The sequence below is a fragment of the Meleagris gallopavo genome, chromosome 3 (genome assembly GCF_905368555.1).
Source record: "Meleagris gallopavo chromosome 3, MGAL_WU_HG_1.1, whole genome shotgun sequence".
NCBI classification, from domain to species: Eukaryota; Metazoa; Chordata; class Aves; order Galliformes; family Phasianidae; genus Meleagris; species Meleagris gallopavo.
The window spans coordinates 88,872,097-88,893,323 of NC_139406.1; the positions used below are offsets into that span (position 1 = coordinate 88,872,097).

At 37.2% G+C, this 21,227-nt stretch overlaps 1 protein-coding gene across 1 annotated transcript in view; it reads right to left on the reverse strand.

The window, feature by feature from the left end:
- The window catches only part of FAM135B (family with sequence similarity 135 member B), a 122,912-nt gene that overhangs the window by 80,255 nt on the left and 21,430 nt on the right, over positions 1–21,227 (reverse strand). The window contains exon 2 of the mRNA XM_085221732.1: positions 18,016–18,095. Coding sequence (XP_085077858.1) covers positions 18,016–18,095 — 80 coding nt within the window. The remainder of the gene's footprint in view (positions 1–18,015; positions 18,096–21,227) is intronic.

The window sequence follows — 21,227 nt, forward strand, 5'->3', positions numbered from 1 at the left end:
GGAGAGCCTCCACAGGAGCAGACCCTATTTGCAGTGGCAGCCATGGAGAGGAGCCCATGGTGAGGCAGAAAGGCTGGGGGAGCTGCTGTCCATGGGGACTGTATGGAGCAGTGCCTGAAGGATGGGCCCTGTGGCACAGAGCTGTGTTGGAGCAGTGCTTGGAGAGCTGTAGCCTTTGGGAAGATCACGCAGTATCATTTAGGGAAGGATGGCATCCCATGAGGGAGACACATGTTTCGGGGCAGAGAATGACCATGAAGGAGCAAATACAAAGTATTATGGGCTGACTATAATCCATTTTCTGTTCTCCCACACTGATCTGGGAGAGAAAGTAGAAGAGAGTGGATGGAGAGAAGGTTTATTTAGCTTGCCTTTAGTTTCTCCCTGCTCTAGTCTGTTAGTAGTTGGTAAAAATTATACTGATTTCCCTACACTGAGGTTGTTTTGCCCAGGATGATGAGCATCTCCATCACTTTATCTTGACCTTGAGCTCTTTCTTGTATTTTCTCCCTCAGTTCTTTTGAGGAGGGAGTGTGAAAGAGCAAAGTGGTACAATTTAGCTGCCCATCAGGGTGAAACCACCACAAGTGTAAATGAATGCAGTAAAATCCTGTGTGGAAAGCAGGCTTGCTACCTCAGAATTTGCATTTATAGCTAGAGTCTTACGAAATAGGGAGGATTCGGTACAGTTTTTATACATATTCTACATTACCAATCAACCTATGAAGCATTCAGCGTATAATGAGTACACTGTATGAAACAGCAGTAACTCTTCCCATGCTCACCTGAGTTTGTATTCACCATCTTACTTTGTTTTATGATTACAGTTATCAGGCTTCTGTTTGCAATCACCAAACAAGTACCCTCACAGACACAGGCAAGAACTAAATTCAGTTCACTTGAGCTTTTTGTTTGTCAGCTAGCTAATGTGAAATGTATCCCCTAAGAACATCCTCCTTCTGCAGGCAAACAACGTGTCAGTGAGTACTTTTACTTCTAAAGATGCTCATCACAAGTTAGCCTCAGATTTCTTTCTCACATAAGCCAATTTCCTGTTTCGCATAGCAATTATATAAATGGAGGTGAAGTTTCCAATCACTCCCATTGGCTTTTCACAGCTCACAAGTTAAAAGATGAACAACGTTAAATAACTTTCACATCAGGATGGGAAAAGAGTTGACAACCTAAGCTTAAAAAAATACAACAAAGATTTTCAGGTATGTTTTTTTTTTTCTTTTTATGCCAAAAGGGCTATAATAAATGGATAAAAACCTACCTGTAGATGGTATAATTCAAATTCACTGAATTTCTTTTTATAACTAACTGCTACCTAAACCAGGCACTATGCAATGTAAAAGTGATCAGCACTATGAATTAAATCTATTTGATGAGACATGAAAGCTTTCAATGTTGTTTGAATTGCTTGGCAACAATCATGAACATTTTTATGCCTGTTATCACATCTTCACAATTTGAGTTCTTCACTTTCTTCATTATCACTTGTGATGCTGATTGTGGTTGTTACTCATATCCACTTTACAGGTAGGAACCTAAGACAGAGGGTGGCTTGGGTCTGTTTCCTCAATATTCAGTATAAGCCAATGAAAGTCAGGCACTCAAGGGACTTAGAAGTTCTGGAGCAAAGTGCCTTGATTAGCATTGGAGAGGAAGTCTGTTGCAGAGTAGGAAATTGAAGCCAGATCTCACTGTCCAGCAAAAGTCTAGACTCCCTGTCCTCTTCCTTTCTTCCTAATATTGTAGAAACTTCAATTACTGGAAATCAAAACACACAGTAACTTGTAGTTTAATTTGGTTTCATTAAAATCTAAAATGCAATTCCCAAAAACCAGCCTATTACAATCCACAGACCAAAGAAATTCATGATAAAACTTTGCTTTGGTTTCCTGCTTGCCACACCGTCATGACAACATATATTAATTCCTTGAATCCCATCAGAGGTCCTGTGTTATTTCTTCTAATCTAAATTCTGAGATTCTGAGCTCTGGTGAGTGTATTTTTAATCAAATATTATTATGGCTAGTACCACAGAGATCCTTATTGTGTTATTTGTATAAGAAGAGATTTTTCATCCCCCACAAATGTAATACCTACTTTATTAGTGGTTGTTTTGAGTTATTATGGTACTTCTCAGTGCTTACAGGAGAGGAAATTAAACCTTGATATTTCTGAGTAGGTCACATGGTGACAAGTCCTAACTTCCACACACTTCTTAGAACAGAGTCTACTAGTAATGCTCCTCAGATCTACATCAAACCAGTACCACCACGTAGTTAAACATGTTAACCTTAAATAAAATGTATAACCTGGGATCTGTTGTATCCTATTTTAGCCACAGAAAAGGCAGGCAACAAATTTAAGCTGATTATTTTTATAACCCATAGACAGAAAGAAACACCTAATAGGAGAAAGGCACTGTCAACCAAAATTCATCCTTCAGGTACGCAGAATCAAATCCTCCCAGTATAATCTATGCAGAAAACTTACACTATCATCCTGGGCTACTCAGTCTCTGTTTAAGACTATTCTAGTCTGTAACTATTGCTAAGATTATGTGAGGAAATCCGTTCCCTCTTCCTGAGATCACAAGCTTGATGTCAAGAACTACAAACAGTGACGCAAGAGCTGAACCCTGCCAAATGTATGACAGAAACTGTAGACACATACTAAATATAAATCCAGAGTGAAGTGATATTCACTCTATAAATAAACATGTTCTTATTGAATTGTAAGATGAGTGACAAATCCAGGAAATAACCATATTAGTTACTGTGACTAGAGTACACTCAACACAACAGTAGTCTTGCATGAGGCCTTAACCTTGACCAAAGACCATCACTGATGGAATATCTCATTCAGTAAGAACAGGGGACATTCAGGAGGAGTTGCATACAAAACTCACCCTATACTTTTTGTAACTTTCATGGATAATATCTGTTCTGTTTTCAAGCTTCTAACAGACAAAACCTAATATTTTCGTCATACATCTTTGTGGGTTTTTGGTCTTTCTTGGTGGAAATCGTGAAAAAAAAAACTTGGTATGAGATCAACATCTGCACAGCAAAGCATGATGTAAATACCCTTAAGATTATACTCAGTAAACTTCCACCAGGACAAAGAAACATTGCAAGTAAGCTGGTTTAAAGAAGTTGTACTCACTTGCAGAAGTGTATCAGGTCAAAGCTATAGCAGAGATTTTCAATCGTGTTTTTGGGTTTCATAGTACAAACATAAGTTCCTTCTTCCTAAGAATTTGGCCTTAAGTCTGAGTTACCTCACAATAACGAGGCATGCTGATCAGTGCAGATAGGAAGTATTACATAGAAGTATCGAGATCTTGTAGTTAGTAATATGCAAATACTAAAAATCATTAATCAGTGTATTTGAGCTGTTTAAAACAAATTAGTTCTTTTCCCTCATGTTTTAATTATCTTGCTCTGTATCTTCAGAACACATAAATATGCATCTGCATAGATATCTGTGTACATGACAGGCATTTAGTGTATGTTTCCCAGGAAGAACATTGCCCAGCAAACACAAAGATTTCATCTGTCTAAGGGTAGCCTTGAGTTGAAGAAGGTGTTAAAGATAAATTTTCTAGGAAGGAAGCATCTGGTTGCATATATTATGATTCTCAGTCAATGTGCAGTAGGGACATAACTAATATGGGGAGAACAATACTTTTAGCTGGTTGCAGCTTAAATCTCCTTCTCTTTGAATAGCCCTTGATAGGACACTACTCACATCTGGTCTCTGTTTCATACTCTTAAAGAATCTTCAGCATCCTCTCAGCCCCATGCTTTGATGGGTACAGAGAACCATAGAGCAGTGTGCTAGGACAGATCTAAACTCAGTCCATGATTCACCCCCTGGATTTGGTTGCAGAGGTGGCCATCACACACCAAGGCACCAGGCACTGTGAGGAGTCTCTCATGTTGGAGTTCTGCTGTGAACTGACAGTAATTTAAATCTGTGTTTAAAGGATGCAACTTCATAGTTTCCTTCTCACATAATAAAAGAGTGTGTCCTAGCTAGACACCTCTGGTCCCCCTACTATGTCACCAAATCTGGAGTGCTAACGACCAATACCTTCCACCAAACTAATCCTTTTTTTCTGGCCATGTGCCAGCAGCTGCATTCAGAATGTGAAAACCTAAAGTGGTGAACTGCTGCAGAAGACTTACCAAACACACGTTTGTTATTTCTGCTAGGTTAATGTGTTGAGGTGGGGGAGAAATATTTTCATGAACAGGATTACTCCCCTAATTTTGGATGGGGTGCAGCAGCAATGATGATATTGAAGCACTCTTCCATTTAGGACATGAGCCATATTCAAAAAACTCCCACCTAAAGAAATGTCAGTAGTTTTAACTACATTAACAGACTCCCAGGTTGCTGTTATCATGGCAAGTCATTAAGCAATGTTAGTAGAAATCATAAGTCAGACATTTCCCTCTTCAGATCCATTGTATCACTTGCTAAAGGATGAACCACTCATAAAAATTTTCAAGACTACAAATGATCTTCTGCTCTCCTACAATGTCACATGTCCAAGAATTTCAAAGCACTTTATAACAAGTCATTAAGCTTCACAATACCCTTATGATAAGATACAATTAACCCCATTACATTTACAGTGGAAACTAAAACAGAGGCTAATTGCTCAAGAACAGCACTAGGAAAAAGGGCCCAGCAATCATAGAAATTAAGGAATAGTAAATCCTCCCAGGTCTTCAAATTCTCCAGTTATCATATGTCCCACATAACATACATTATAAATTCATGCTAATCCACTGTTAAAAACACTCAGGGGCTTTTGCTTCCATTAAGCACTTTCTTGAGATTTTGACTTCCGTTACTCACTGGCTTAAATTCTGATATACTAGTTGCCATCCACTTGTGCCATGGTTTTGTTTTTGTTTTCTCTATTAGTTTAACCAAACACAACATCAATAATACAAGGATCATCTACACTATCATAGTCAGGCTTCTTTATAAAAGCAACAAATTCTAAAATAAATTTCTTTGATGAAAACAACAATCTCAATTGTGCAATTTCATGACTGTTTATATTAATATAATGAGAAAGTTTTATTTTTATTCATAAGGGATACTGCGTTTGTTGCCTAGATTCTATTTTTTCTGTATCAGCTTTTGACTCTAACATTCAATGTCTGTTTGGTAACGTGCAATGATGTGCAATATCTTTTCTTTCTTTATGAAGAAATAAGAAGTCACAGTGCCATCTTTCATCTACATGCAGGTTTTCGTATGCTTTCCTTTGCCAGTCAAATGTCATTCCGAGCACTTATAAACTTCCACAAAACAGATCTTTCAAGGTTGTAGTCTGAAATACTAGATTAAAAAAAGTGTGGCCGACAGTGGCTGCAAGGTAACTTCATCACTTTCTCCCTTATAGAGAAAGACACAGCAAGTCTACTACTCCACTGATCTACTCCTGATCTATTCTGAGGCACTACTTGGAGGCACATCTAAATGGATGCAGAGCAATTTCAGGGAGTTTATGATCTTACGAGTGAATAGTGTGGCGGTAGCACATTTTTAATGTGCACTATAACTTCACCCACATGATCAAGTTGCATGGTATCTGCAGTAGAAGGTGACCTTTTACTACCTGTTCATAAAAGCCAAGCATGCAATTTTGAGTCTTGTTGTTTTCTACAGAATGTAAGCAAATGCACTGCATATTTTTATGCCACTAGGTATATAATTTAGAGTCGAGGTGAAATCAAAAGTTTTTGTAACACTGATCCTTAATCTAGCAATATTCTAAGTGCTTATCCAAAAAAAAAAAAAAAAAAAAAAAAAAAAGAATCCATTAAAAATAAACAAACAAAAACAAGACTGTTTTCAAGCTTCAAGTCACAATCCAGCATTTTGCTATGCAGAATTTTACAACAGCCACCAGAGGAGGCATCTTCTTTTAACAGATCAGGTCGCATTCAGAGGCTTCATATAATGTGAAGCAAGTTAAACAGTGATACTGTCAAAAAGCATGAATAAGGACCCGAATTTACATGAATCGCAATGTAGAAAAGAAGAAAACAAAAATTTGTAAATTTGTGAGTTTTTTTAATCTCCCAAATATCTTGCAGCTGTTCGAGCCATTAGGCTTAATATTCCACTTCATTTGTTTCCTAACTAATCGTGCCAGTGCAAAGACAATGCAGACTGCTCCATGTCCACATAAAAGATGTGAGGTTTGCACAAAATTGAAGACAAAAAGAGAATAATAGAATCACAAAATATCCTGAGTTGGAAGGGACACACAAGGATCATCAAGTCCAACTCCTCCACAAATATCACCCAAATATCAAACCCTACATGTGAGAGCACTGTTCAAATGCTCCTTGAACTCTGTCAAGCTTGTGGTCATGACCACTGCTCTGGGAAGGCTGTTCCAGTGCCTGAACACACTCCTGATGAAGAACTTTTTCTTGATATCCAATCTGAACCTCTCCTGTCGTAGTTTCATGCCATTCCCTTGTGTTCTATCACTTTTCAACAAAGAGAGGAGAAGAAGAGTACTTGACTAAATCTATAAACATATGCATTACATTACTGCTTTGTGCAGAAATCTAAGGAAAGGAAGTGGTGGGTTCCAGCATTACCTAACTGTTGTCTCACATCATTAAGGAATATAAGTCGAAAAAAGGAAGAAGGTTGGGATTGTTCTTCTACTCTTCAGAATGTTATACAAAGCTCAAGTCTTGTAGTTGGCAATTAGAGGAGGGTTCAAGGCTGCTGTTAAGACCAGACTTGTTTTTCATGCAAACAGATGCTGTGGAACAAAGGGTAAATCAAAACTGGGTATTTCCAATAAGGACCTGTAGGCCAGTGCCAGGACTGATGAGTGTACCATAAGCATTGCTGTAGGAGGTTGCAAGGCACTGCTGGACAAGCTGCCTACAGGAAGTCTCAAAGGTCCTGCTACAGGTGGGATACTGAGAGAGATGAAAGCACCCACGCAGAAAGACCTTTCTTTAAGGGCAATGTACGGATCATCAGTGAGAAAGTGATTTGACTCTAAACAGAGTTTTACACCATCACACATAGACCTTCTGTGCAATTTAAGAATCAAAATGAAATCTAGGGTCTTAAAAGGTAATCCCAGACCAGGAAAAGTGCTTGTACTTAAATGGATCTATTTATTTCTTCTCACACAGAATGGATAAATAAGGCTGCAGTAAAAAGAAAATTGAAGTAACTACATTCAAATCCATACTTTTTTGTTTATGCTGGTCATAACAATTTCTACTTTTTGCCTCCTTTCAGCAAGAAGAAGAACATCAAGAAGGTGAAGACTATTTAAAAAAAAAGACAAAGACAAAAGAAGCCGACATCAAATCTCTTTGATTACAGCCGCTAAAAAGGCAACGGGTGTTCCATTTCTGTTTATTATAAAAACCTTTTCACAGATAGCAGGCCAACCATTTGTTTCAAGTGGAAAAAATTAGCCCTGAATATCTATCTATAAAGATATGCCATGGTTCAAAAACTAAACCTGTGCTTTCTATAAGGAAGCACTAGCTGAGGTTCTGGAGCTGAGGTTCAAAGGGCATCAGACCAGCTATAAAAATGGTTCTTCTGGAAACAAAAGAAGTAATGAATGAGTGGGGGCTGTTCAGCGTGGAGAAAAGGAGGCTCTGGCGAGACCTGATAAGGAAAAAGTGTTTTACAATAGGGATAGTGAAGCTCTGGAACAGGTTTCCCAGAGATGTCGTGGATGCCTCACTCGGAGACATCCAAGGCCAGGCTGGATGGGGCTCTGAAAAGCCTGATCTAGCTGTAGAGATCCCTGTTCATTGCAGGGGAGTTGGACTAGGTGACCTTTAAGAGTCTGTTCCAACTTAAACGGGTCCGTGATTCCACGGTTGTACGATCTCCCTCTCATCTTGACATCATTATCTTTACCTGGAACATAAATTTTCTGCTGATGGAAGATTTTAAATCTCCTGCTAAAGGGAACAGCTTTTTAGTTATTTGGATCCTGTTGTTTATCTTACACATTTGTAAAGTTATTGCCATTCATATAATTGCAACTTTGAAGAAGTACCATCATTTTACAGATAAGACAGAGACAAGGACAAACCATTTGCCCTTCTGTCTATGTCTTCTGTTTCAGTCTGTAGGCCACAAGATTTTTCTGAGCTGTCCCTGCCAGTCCTGCCAACGGGAAATTAAACCAACCAGCACTCCTTGGCTGGAATATTAAATAAAGTAAATATTTCTGAAAAGCCCATGAGTACACTTGAATGCACGGAAAATTCTCTCATTTTTCCAACTTATGTTCACATCTAATATATAATGCTAATCTTCAGGGCTATTAATCATAGATCAGTGTCCTACACAACTGTTAAGAGTGCAAAACGCTTTGCTGAACCTTGAATTTAATTCCAGATTCATCAAAATTCAATCCTGACTACGACTTCCCTGTATATTTTCTGTCCATCTACCAAATATGTGGTGAAAATATAACTGTATTTTTAGTCTTATAAAATATAAATAAACCACTATTTACACAATGCCCATTATTTTTTAATTAATAAATCACTGTGAAATTCCAGAAGGAAAACATGAATTCATTGTTTAGATCACTACCCTTGTGTCCCTGTTCTCATATAGCAGCTTTTTGAGTACTGTCCAGCCATAATTTTTGTTGAAGAAACTGGAACCAGATATGTAGAGAAGTTCAGATTTTTTTTTTTTTTTTTTTTTTTTTTTTTTTTTTTTTTTTGTGTGTGTTAGTGCTGGAATAAAATCTTAAGAAAAGAAAAGGCAAGTTGATGTTGATCTCATACTGTAGGCTTCTCCTGTTTCTGTTTTTTAAATTGAGAAATTATGCCAAAACATTACGCAAAATCTGATCTAGGTGTAGATTTCTCTGTTCATTGCAGAGGTTGGACTAGATGATCTTTAAAAGTCCCTCTTAATTCAAACAACTCTATGATTCTATGATCATTTCTTATTGTTTGCTGGGGTCGTCATAGGCACCACTTGCTCTCTATGTTGCCTGATTCAATTTTGCTGCTTTTTATTATTACTTCCTAATTTGCATACAGACATGAAGCACACAGTGCAATCATAGCCTTTTTGTGCCAACCCTTTTACAAACACAATGGAACTGTCTCTCTCTGCAAAACTTCTTGCAACTTCTTTTATAGTAAATTGAAAGACATAGGAATGATTCAACTTATCTTAAAATAGACACGTTAAATTACTCTTTCAAATTACCTATTTCCTTATTCTGACTATAAAGGTAGCCCAGCTGATTAGCTTAGGAGGAGATGCTCACAGCGGAGACATCAGCAGTTAGATAAGATGATTCCTACACTTAGTCACAGGTTCCCATGGCTTCTTCCACCTCACAGACATAATTCAGGTTGCAGATTATTTATTGCCTCCTCATAGAATACAAACTAACACATAAGACAAATATTTCCTGAAAGTATCAAAAACTTGTTAGAATAAAGTTTGTTCAGAACCTTACATGTAAATAATGCAAGATACTCTCACTGTGCAAAGCACCCTCATTGAAGAACAACCAATATTATCTGTAACTTAAAAGTACATACATATATTTCAGATAACGAATATGAGGTTCTTGTATAAAAATGTAATCAATTTATCTAAGGATAAATTCATGGAGATGAACACTACCACCTCTGTTCAACTGATGGGGCACAGTCATGAGAGAAAGCTTGCCAACAGCACTCCAGAACCCAAGTCTACTGCTTTATCCCTCAAATCCTCTCTCTTGTGCAATCACTAGGATATCCCAATACTCCCAAGAAGCCATCGCTTCCTGCAGCATTCCTATAATGGCTCACTGACCAGAACACTGAGATATAATAATAGAATGACTGAGGTTGGAAAAGACTTCTAAGATCATCTAGTTCAATTGTCCGCTAATCACCAATGTTGCCCTCTAAACCATGCCCCTCAGTGCTACATCTACACTTTTCTTAAACATCTCCAAGGACGATGACCCTACCTCCTACCTGGGCAGCGTGTTCCAGTCCTAAACTGCTCTTTCTAAGAATGAACTTTCCCTAATATCCAACCTGAACCTCTACTGGTGCAACTTGAGGCCATTACCTCTTATTCTAAAAATTCACCATCCATAAATATTTTTAGAGAAAGTCTGAAGAAGTGCTCATGTTCCTCATATAAAAATAAAATTGCATCTTCCTGAATTGTTTTCGTTTAGTTCTTATTTCTTTAGACTCTAAAATCTTTCTTCTCAGATGTTTGGTAAAGTCTCCAGATTATCACAAAAATCTTCAACCAGAAATACCTGCTGAACCTGAAAGTAAAACATATGAAGAGACTGAGGTGACAGATCGTGATGGGTCAGCTCCTTATTGGGAAGCCCTTCTAACACATGGCTGCAGACACAACTCATTAATATGACCACTCACTCTCTTCAACACTTTTGGCACATGGAAGATTCTCCCTTTAACAGGTTACTAACAGTCTTAAACAAAGTTATCTATGCCCTTTTATTTACAAGTTGGACAAGTGAAAATCTATAAGAATAAGGGGAGGGGGTTATGGCTTTAAGCTGTGTCAGGGGAAGTTCAGGTTGAATATTAAGAAAAAAATTCCTTTTCAGAAAGACTGGTGAGGTATCAGAACAGGCTGCCCACGAAGGTGGTGGAGTTCCTGTACTTGGAGGTGAAGACGTAGTACTTACAAAGAAGATTTAGTGGACAATATAGTGGACAGTTGGACTAGAAGATCTCACAGGTCTTTTCCAATATTAATGATTCTATCATGATTCTATGATGATTTTCTGAAGGTTTTAAAATGCTGTTGCTGATGCTTGAGCATATACATTATTCAGCAGAGGAATGCTCACACAGATTCCCTATTAAGCTAAAATAAGCTGAATTTGAGAGCGCCAAGGCAACATTTTTCAGGCACAGACATTTTCACTGCATCATCATTTCCCTATTTAAATGTTTGAAGAGTTTTGAAATACTAAATTTAGTATATTTATATTTAGAAGAAATGCAGAAGTTATATTTGGATTAAATAATTTCTAAAGGAGACACTATTATTTTTAAATTGCTTGATCAAAAAGTCCAGAATGTTTTCTCCCTTAGTAAGATTTTTAATTAAAGCTGCATATTTTTAAGATGAATCTTTTATCTTAACCTTGCCTTTTGACACTTCCAATTAGCCTCATGGAAAGAATTAAATAAAATGTCCTCTCTACCAATACATTGATTCAGGGAGGATAAAAAGCAAGATAACCTATTCATTTCCTTCTATGAATGATGCCTTGTATAAATGCAGTCTCTTATCACCATACTGTTCTATAACCAAGGTTCATTTCTCAGACATGCTGACATGTGGGATGGTAGAATAACTTAGTACTTATCAATAGCATAAAGTTTTGTCAGTGCGTTCTTAGCTCATTTTGTTACAAATTGCTTGTTAAAATGTTTTGTTAAAAACGTTTCCTTCTTGTTTTCAAACTCACTGCCAGTTCCCTAGGAGTTCAGTTACAGGATTCACTTCTAAAAATAACTTCAGAAACTTAGTTTAGTAAAAATTTGCTTGTTTTGTCACCTAACTGTGTAGCAGATACTCTACACATTTATTTGAAATATTAATTCAGATGAGAAAATTCCCCAAATAAAGTAAAGGACATCACAATAGGACACAGCTTTTTTGTTTTGTTTTGTTTTTGTTTTTGTTTTTGCTTCAGTACAGAGCAGGAAGAAGCAATTGTCTGGATGCAAATACTCACTCACTGAATTAGTGAAAAGAACTATTCAAAATTTAGGATGGTGGATATTGAAGGACTTTCACAGTCAGACTCTACATTAGACAGAAAGTATTAGTATTTCTCTGTATGGAGAAATTAGATACATGTAAGTAGACCTGTAATGGAAGACACCTCTCTGAAGGTCCAGTTCACATCATAGCAGAAAGTTTGAAAAAAATTTTTGGTCCACTTCATCAGAGAGTTAAAGGCCACTATTAGCCTCAAGTATCAGAATTTTTTTGAGGGCACTCTGCATCTGAAGAACAGATTTCTGTTTCTACCAGACCTTTTTTTTTTTCCTCAGACATACTGTCCAGGGAAAAGGACCTTGTGACATATATTGGTGCTTACAAACCCTTTCCAGTTATGGCATCCTTTACTGATCATGGTCAGTTTGTGCTCAGTTCATCTCAATTTCAGATGCTGTTCAGCAGCTCCAATACAGTGGTCTATTCCATTGCTTCTCTGCCATCCACTTTGCATGTCTCAGCTTCTGGCAAGAAGGAAGGGAAGAAATATGCAGGAATATTTCAGTCCGCAAGGGAGAATTTCCCAGTCACAAATGTTCCTTTCCAATTTGTATACTTTGAGCCAAAAGGTAAACCTTTGACTGGAAAAGCTACAAGACATACACTCAGAACTAGCATGTAAGTCAAGGATATCTTTTGCTTCTTCCTCTTTTTCTTGTGTGCAGATCAACATTCTTCTCATTTACTGAATATCACTGAATTCTGTTTTGCTCATATTTCTCCCTATAGAGAAGGACTTAGGGGTCCTGGCAGATAAGAAGCTTTACACAAGAGTAAGGGAAATAATTGTCCACCTCTATATTTACCCCTCTCTTTAGGTTTAAAAGAAAGAAGTGAAGCGGTTGGAGTGTGTCCAGCAGAGGGCCACAAAGCTGTGAGTGTCCCATCTCTGAGCTAAAGGCCAGGTTGAATGGGGCCCTGGGGAGCCTGATCTGGTGAGTGGTAACCCTGCTTGTGGCAGGAGGTGTAGAACTAGATGATCTTTAATGACCCTTCCAATCCAAATCTTTCTATAATTCTCTGATACCAATTCTTAAAATTTCTGAGTGTCTTTTAAGGTCTCAAAGGTAATAAGTTTTTGTAAAATAACCAATCCCCAAAGCAACTCTTCTAATAAGAAGATTCTCTTTAGATAAAATCCATATTTGCCAGGTATGCTTTATTTTACATATAAAATATGTATTTATTTCAGATTAATTTAACAAGCCTTGAAAATAAAAACATATATTTGCTAAAATTTGAATCTCTAGCCCCCTTTCTCATGTTTCAAAAGCAGTAAACTTATCTTCACTTGATGGAGGCAGAAATTATCTTTGAAAAAATTATTGAAACTAATGATTGCAATTTCACACTATTCCACAAGTCACGGTGCTGTTTCTTCGTGCTCTAATGAGCAACTGACTATAAATGCCTGTTTTGAGTGTCCCATTTGTATAACATTAATTTTTCCTTGACACTTAATGTCAGTTATACCATTTTATAAGAAATCATCAACTCAGATGTGCATTAAACATCCCTACAGCATCAAAACATTTAATGTATAATATCATATCTTGTCTCCACTGCCTTGTTGGAGATAACTAACAAAGAAATGCACATTCCTTGTCACTCTTTGGTTTTCACTTAGCAAATAGCCCAGTTTAACTGAGTAAAATTAGGTGTAATACTGCTACAGTCTACTAAAGATTAGACTGATAGGTAACAACTTCTCTTAAACACTTTGTATTACTTTTCATATTTTCAGAACAAGTTGCCAAAAATATTTGTCTGCTTAGAAAGTCGTCTTGAAAACTGTTCATGCGGTGATTCTGCAGGGAAGAAGCAAAGGAAATCTGGACTCAAATTGAAGTCCTAAGTAATTTCTTTAGATATAAACTATATGCTAAGTAATTCTTTCATAATGTTCACGTAATATTTTACCCTCATCTGTAACATAAAAAAGTAAGCAGCTACTCATTGCTATGGTGTATAAGAATAAGATACAGGAGATCTAAAAACAGTTCACACAGCAAAATCTTACTGCAAATTTCACTAATAAAGAATATATCTCTTTCCAAAAAAGTAATGCATCCAGATGGCATGTATACTACTGCAAAACACTGCAGAGAAAACTCAAAAATAAATCTTTATTGAGATTTGTCTTCACTGGCTTCTTCAACAATGTAATTCAACTTCCTTTGTTTACCCCAACACATCACCTTCTTTAAGAAATCTCCACTTGTATTGATCTGGTCTCCACTGCTCTCCACTCTTCCGTAGTACAGGAAATTAAGATAAAAACATCTAATCTTAAATGCTTCAGATCATTATTATTTCTTCCATTCACCAATGATCGTGTGTGCTCATAGGCAAATTTTAAAATAAAAATGTTTTAAAAATATATTAAAGATAAGCTCCTTGTATCTTCTACCTATAGCCTAGAAAACACTTAATGCATGTTCATACTTCTCCAAATTCCTGTGCTAAAATTTATACAACAGCTCCAACACTTCTGGAAGACATTTAGCCTATCACAAAATAACTCATCCAATTAGTGAATTACACCAATATGCTGTTATGAGATGGTACTTTCACTTTCCCAGATATTTTGTGTGCTTTTGCACATTCAGCCTAATGTATGCTGCAGGTAGACATAATTGTACCACAGTTTTAATAAGCCATTCTGATGAAAAACACTAGAGGAAAAAAATAAAAAATTCCACTCAAAAAGGCGCTTTTAGAGTTTGGCTTTAAGGCACATCCATCAGCTCAGCCCTTCAGAACTGATGCTGAAACTGATGTCACTGCCAAGAAAAAGTAGTAAGCATAGCTTCCTCTTCATAAGCCAAAAGCAGGCTCCATCAGTCATGATGCCTATTCAGAGACACGAAGCTAAATCTCATGGGGTTTCAAAACCAACATAAAAGAAACCAAAGCTCAACCAGCCTTGTTCCCTTTCTCCTCTTCAGCACCGAGGAAGTCATTAGTCACCAGTCTACTTTTGGTTTTAAGGAAATGCACCACACTCTTTTCTTGGTGGTGCATAGCAATAGGACAAGAATTAAAGGCCTAAAACTTGAATAAAGGAAGTACCATGCTAGCATGCAGAAGAACTTATTTACAGTAAGGGTGATGGAGAACTGGAACAGGTTGCCCAGAGAGGTTGTGGAGTTTCCTTCTATGGAGATATTCAAGACCTGCCCAGACAGCTATCTGTGCAACCTATTCTAGGGAATCTAATATGGCAGAGGTGTTGAACTCAGTGATCTCTTGAGGTCCCTTCCAACCCCTGCAATTCTGTGATTCTGTGACTAATAATTATGAGAGGGGTTAAATAATGGTATATACTTTTATGTATTTATATTTACATGTATATATGTACATGCTGCATCTGAGTCAACACAAGATAATGTGCAGCATTAATGATCTACATATGATCTACATTGCCAAGCTACAAGGGATACTAGTTTTCAGCACAGTTTCCTATTGCTTTAGCTGGTGTACAAAGCTCATTCCTTTCTTACAACATAGTCAGGATGCAGCAGACTTATGGACCATGTGGTAGCTCATTAGAACTCCTGTACACCTTGCTAGTTCTGCCTTGGGCAGACTGCTGCACGGTGGCTTCACTTCTGCTGAATTCTTCAGAACTATGTCTTTTCTGATCATGCAGCTGAAAATACCTAGCAGTATATGCTAATGCTGTCAGTTCTAACAGTTTTATTGTAAATTCCACAGTAGTTAATTAAAAATGTTGCATGCACTGGAAAAAAAAAATATTACTACTACTGATTTCTAGAAAGTTTTACTTAGTTCTCATGATGCTAAGAACTTGATAAGGAAAAGATCAAAAAGATTTCATTTACACCAAACTCAACTATTTTTGCCTTCATTCTTTTTGGTGAATTAGGAGTTTATTCACGATGTAAATGTCCCATCCCTGGAAATGCTCAAGGCCATGTTGGACAGGTTGCTGGGCACCCTGATTTAGTGCCTGATTTACTGGTTTGGCAGCCCTGCCCATGCCAGGGGGGTTGGAACTGTGTAATCTTTGAGGTTTCTTCCAACCCAAATCATTCTATGACTCTGTGATTCTATATAATGCCACACTGTATTAGTATAGTACTACTATGCTAGGAAACACTAGAAGAAATTTAATTACCTCCCAGCTATGCCCAAACTCGGAGAGTGTTCATTGGCATGAGAATTAGAAGAATATTATAGCCTGCTTGCCATTAAGTTCAGTTCCATTAAATAATGCTCACAGACCTATGAAATCAATTAAGTACTTGCATAGATAGCCAAGAAAAAAACATTTAAAGCTTTAACCCCTGTCTTGATGTTAGCTCTATAAAGCTATTAAACTCCAGTCTGGATTTCGTTAGCACTGTGCAAGTCAGCAGCTAATTCTGTAACCACACTGCCTGACTCGCCTCTCTCCTATTCATATCTAATATGAATTGTTTTGAGAAGAGGTGAAAGAAAACAGAACACTGTGTATCAGGTGTATCAGGCAGAAGAAAATACTGACCTGACTAAAACATGAAGAGAGAAAACAGTTCAGTTTTTTCTTTACATAAAATTGCCATCCTTAGAGCAATGTAGAACAGGAGTGTGGTTTTTTTGTTTGTTTCTTTGTGTTGTTGATGTTGTTGTTGTTACTTCCATAGAAAGGAAAGTTTTAGCTATATTTCATAGAATCATAGAATGGCTTGGGTTGGAAGGGACCCCAAGGATCATCAGGTTCCAACCCCCTGCCACAGGCAGGGTCACCAGCCTCCAGAATTTTAGTTCTAGACTGCTTATGCCAGAATCTGCTGAAAATTTAGGACATTTACAGAGAATAAAGGAACTCCATGAGATTCTGGATGGGACACTGGAACAAAATGAAAAATCATTTTCTTACTTCCTTAAGGATTTTTCATACAAAAAGCTATATCAAACTGAAATAGATTTTTTTTTTCAGAAACAATTTCTTTACTCAGAGTTTGAGTTGTTGAATTTTTTATTTCAGACATCTTTGGATTTTTTATAATTATTTGTATTTTATAAAAATATAGTTTGTATAATTATTTTATATTTCAGTATATAATTAAATCTAAGTTCATTGAACCAGACTTTCAAATTGGAAAAAAATATTAAAGGATGCGAACATTTAATCCATGAAAGAATGTTAAATTGGATCAGTTCAAAGGTAAAAAGTAATAAAATAATAAAAAATACATTTTTATGTTTGATGTAATATTCAAACTCAAGAACTCATCAATCTTGCATTCACAGTTTTTTGTCTTCTCTGAGCAATACTGAAAAGGAGTCTATTGGTTTTTTGTACAGTCTGTCATTAACACTGACACAATTTTCATCCAGGAATCTCATAGAACAGTAAAGTAACTTCTTCCACTGTCAGCAAGGAAAATCACATATAAAATAAGATGGCATGAATTTCCACAGCTTTTCTGACATGGAATCCCAACAGAGAAAATTCAGTTTAAATTTTACAAATACTTATAGAATCTATACTGGTAACAACAATGTTGCAATAAATTAATTGATGTTTGTCCAGAAATGTCAAAATTATGAAGATATATATGGAGAACATCTAACGGAAAATTCTGCAATTGACCTACAGTAGGACATCGCTTTATCAGTAGATATCTTTACACTAAAGATTATACATCCAAGTCTGCATCAGTTTCCTTCAGTCTGAACTTGGTCATGGATTTGGTAAAATTTCTGTCAGCACTCACTAGTGTTCAGTAACTTAAATGTACCCACTTCTATAGGGCATCAGGGAGACGTTACACAATATTGTGTACATTTTTACAGCAAGGAATGAAGAATTGTCTTTGTATGAACAGTTTTCCCACAGTATGCAATTTTGTTTCATCCATCTTTTAGTCCCAGCCCAATTCATAAGGCCCCCCAGGTCTTGCAACTCCAGGAAAAAAAATATATATATATCTAAGTAATATTTGGATTGCACCATACTCTCCTGGACCATTACTGTACACCTGAAGTCTAACTCAGTAACATCCCACACCAGAATGAAGTCATGAGCAGCCACTGATCATTAAGAAAATCCAGGCCAGACTCTGAAATTCACGGCCATCCTTCACCCATTCCCCACACACATCCTCCTTCTCTGTACCACACCATCTGCAGTCACTTCCCATTCCTCAGGGACCAGTTTACCTGTCTGTCCTGCAGTTGTAGCAAACAGCCTGTGGGGAATCCTGGATGGAATCTTCAGTCCAGCTCTTATCTGGTAATATCTGCAAAGAAAGGATTAGAGATGGCATGCTGTTACACAGTTGGCTTGATCTGACTTAAAAAATCTTTGAGAAAAACATCTTAGGTATCCATAGACAAACAAAAGCCCCTATAAGAACCGAAATGCTCAGAAATACTGAACCTTTTCTTCTGCTGTATAATTTTAGCTACAGTTATAATTTATATTGCTGCCAATCAGGATCATTCTATTTTACAGCAGTCTGAGTGGACATGGAGAGGAAATGTGTCTCCAATGATAAGGATAGGTTGTAAAAAGATCTTGGCTTTCTGTACAGAAAAAAGGAGTCGAGAAAGATCTGTGGTAAAATGCAGTGAGATCAGACACTGATCAGGGAGACAAATAAAGAGAGACAAATATTTAATACAAAATAAGGGAAGAGGAAACTTCTGCGGAAAGAAAACAAATGTTCTAATCTCAGACCTGGAAAAACTCACTTCATACATAGGGATTATCATTCCCATACAGGAACACGACATATTGTCATTAGCTTTAATCATATCTAAAGCAATTGTGTTCTAGTTATTTGCCATTCTGTAGGTGATTCCTACTTTAAGTGAAGGATGACAAAAGGATGACAAAAGAGAAGAAAACACCAGCAGTTTCACCAGCTCATTACAGATGCAGGACACTTCAGAAAGTTTGAAAACAAGAGCTCAGTCTAAACAGAGAAAGAAACTTATAGAATTTTCCCTTGTCAGCACTTTCATAAGCAAGGAATAACAGGCACTGCATATAAGCTGTTGTGTAGCACAGGACACTACTGTTTATTTGCAGCTCTCCCACTGAGCTGCTGAAAAACCACGCTAGTGCCAATTCTTCTCTCTTCGCATTTTCTTCCTACAGTGTGTTTGGTCTGTTCATTTATAAATTCCTCACAACAGGGTTATCTCACAAGTAGTTGGAGATATTTTCATCCTGATTTGTGTTCAGCCTCTAAACACAAAAATTAGAATTGTAAAGATCTATCCTGAAGACTTTAAGACAGCTGAATTACTTCTTCAGGAAAGTACATACAACAGTACATGGAAATGAACTGTTAGAAAGCCCAGTGTTATTTGAATTGCTGAATAAACAACAGCTCACAGAAGTTACACTTACCATCTTTACTTGCCATGTAGTAGTGAGCAACCCAGATCTCTCTGTTGGGTTAAAAGCTGAAGGAAGGGGTTTGATGAGGAGAGAAAAAAGTCTTTAGTGGAAATTCACTCGTTGTCCCCCACAGCAGAAAGCTCACATTACCCTACATAATCAACCCTGTAGGTCCTTGTCCACCTGGAAATAGTCCCAGCATGATCTCTGGCAATTTTTGGTATCCATTTTAGGCAACAGCTTGGAAATGAAAACTCTGCATTTGTTCTTCAGTTTACAGAATTCTAAACACACAACAGCCACTTAAAAAGACTGTCAACCAAAGCTTAACTGTGTGATCTTTCTATTCCTTACACTGTTCTTTCACAACAGTGGAAGTTTTGAATTAATTTTATTGGTGTTAATGTCTTCCAAAACAAGTACAAGAATTATGTTTTAAAACCTTCCATATTTTCATTGTTTAACTGGAAAAAAAAATATTCCCTAACTGGTTTATCCACAGTTCTAGCATTTCAAAATCACACCAATATGGTATTAGTGGATTTCCACAGCAGTGAAATGAGATAGTACTCAGTATGGAGGAATTAATATAATGTTACTTCATGTCACTTCCAGTATACTTATCTAAGAATGACTTCCTAGAGCTGTCTTGTAATTCTTCTAGATTTTTGTCTCATGGAATTGTGATGGGTTATCCCTGGCTAAGGGTCAAAGTCCCAGCCTTTCTCTCAACCACTCTCCTCAGCAAAACAACTGGAAAAAATATCGCAAAATGTCTTGTGGGTCAAAATAAAGAGTGGGGGGTCAATTACTAGTTACAATCACTGGCAAAATAGAGTCACCTTGCAGAAAATTAATATGATTTCCTGCCAGTTTGGGTAGTATGATACAAAACCAAACATTACCTACATTCCATGCCATTTTTCCCAGTTTGAACAGCACTCCATCACTCCTACTTTTCTCCATTCCTTTGACCAGCAACAGGGGAAACAAAATATCCCGAGTTGAAAAGGATTGATAAGGATCATTGATTTCAACCACTGGCTCCACACAGAACCACTCAAAATCAAACCCTGTGTCTGAGAGAACTATCAAAATGCTTCTTGAACTCCAACAGCTTGGGGCCATGATCACTGCTTTTGGAGCCTGCTTCACCTTCTGGTGAGGAGCCTTTTCCTAGTATCCAGTCTAACCCAATGTCCAGTCCATAGGCTATACCTGGCATGTGAGAAATAGGTTAGGTGGTACTCCTCTTTGAGTAAACAGATGATAGCATTTTTGTGTGCGTGTTTTTTGTTGCTGTTGCTGTTATTATTGGATGTTATTTTTAAATAAGAACAGTGCAGAAAAGCTTATTTAGTAAAATAGGAATACCATGGAAAAATGGATAATGAGGAACAGGTGCTGCGAAGGAAAGATGAGGAAACAGCAAGCTGATTTCAAGAAAAGATCTAAAGGAACTTGGCACATAGCTCAGCAAAACACAGCAATCAGATCCCCTCTATATCTATAAATACACTGAAAGGAAAAACATCAGGAAGGAAGAAGGAGAGCAAGGTACAAGAAAGTACAACATTGGCACAAGAACAACTACATATAACTGTCCATGAATAAATGCAATTTAGAAACCAGAAGTTGTAGCTAGCAAATGAACAAGATTGTGAAACTTTCCCCTAGTAGAAGCAGAGATGAAAAAGCCAATTTGTTTTTAGGGGAAACACAGTAAATTTCTGAATGATCTATAGGACTTGGATCCTTCCCATCTTCAGGACCAGCATTATTTACGTAGGCAGTCTGTACCAGTCCAAATCTCATCTCTCCAGTGAGACTGTCTGCATAGGTCAACCCAGTAGCAATGAATTTGCCGTCATCACTTTCACTGGCCATTTGTGAATTGCTCATCTTTAAGATGACTGATAATTTGAATGTTAACTTTGTTTTTCCATGCCAGGACACTCATTGATCCCTGATGACCTCTACTGACTCACCTGGGGCACTGACACTGGAACCTCCGTTGGGAACC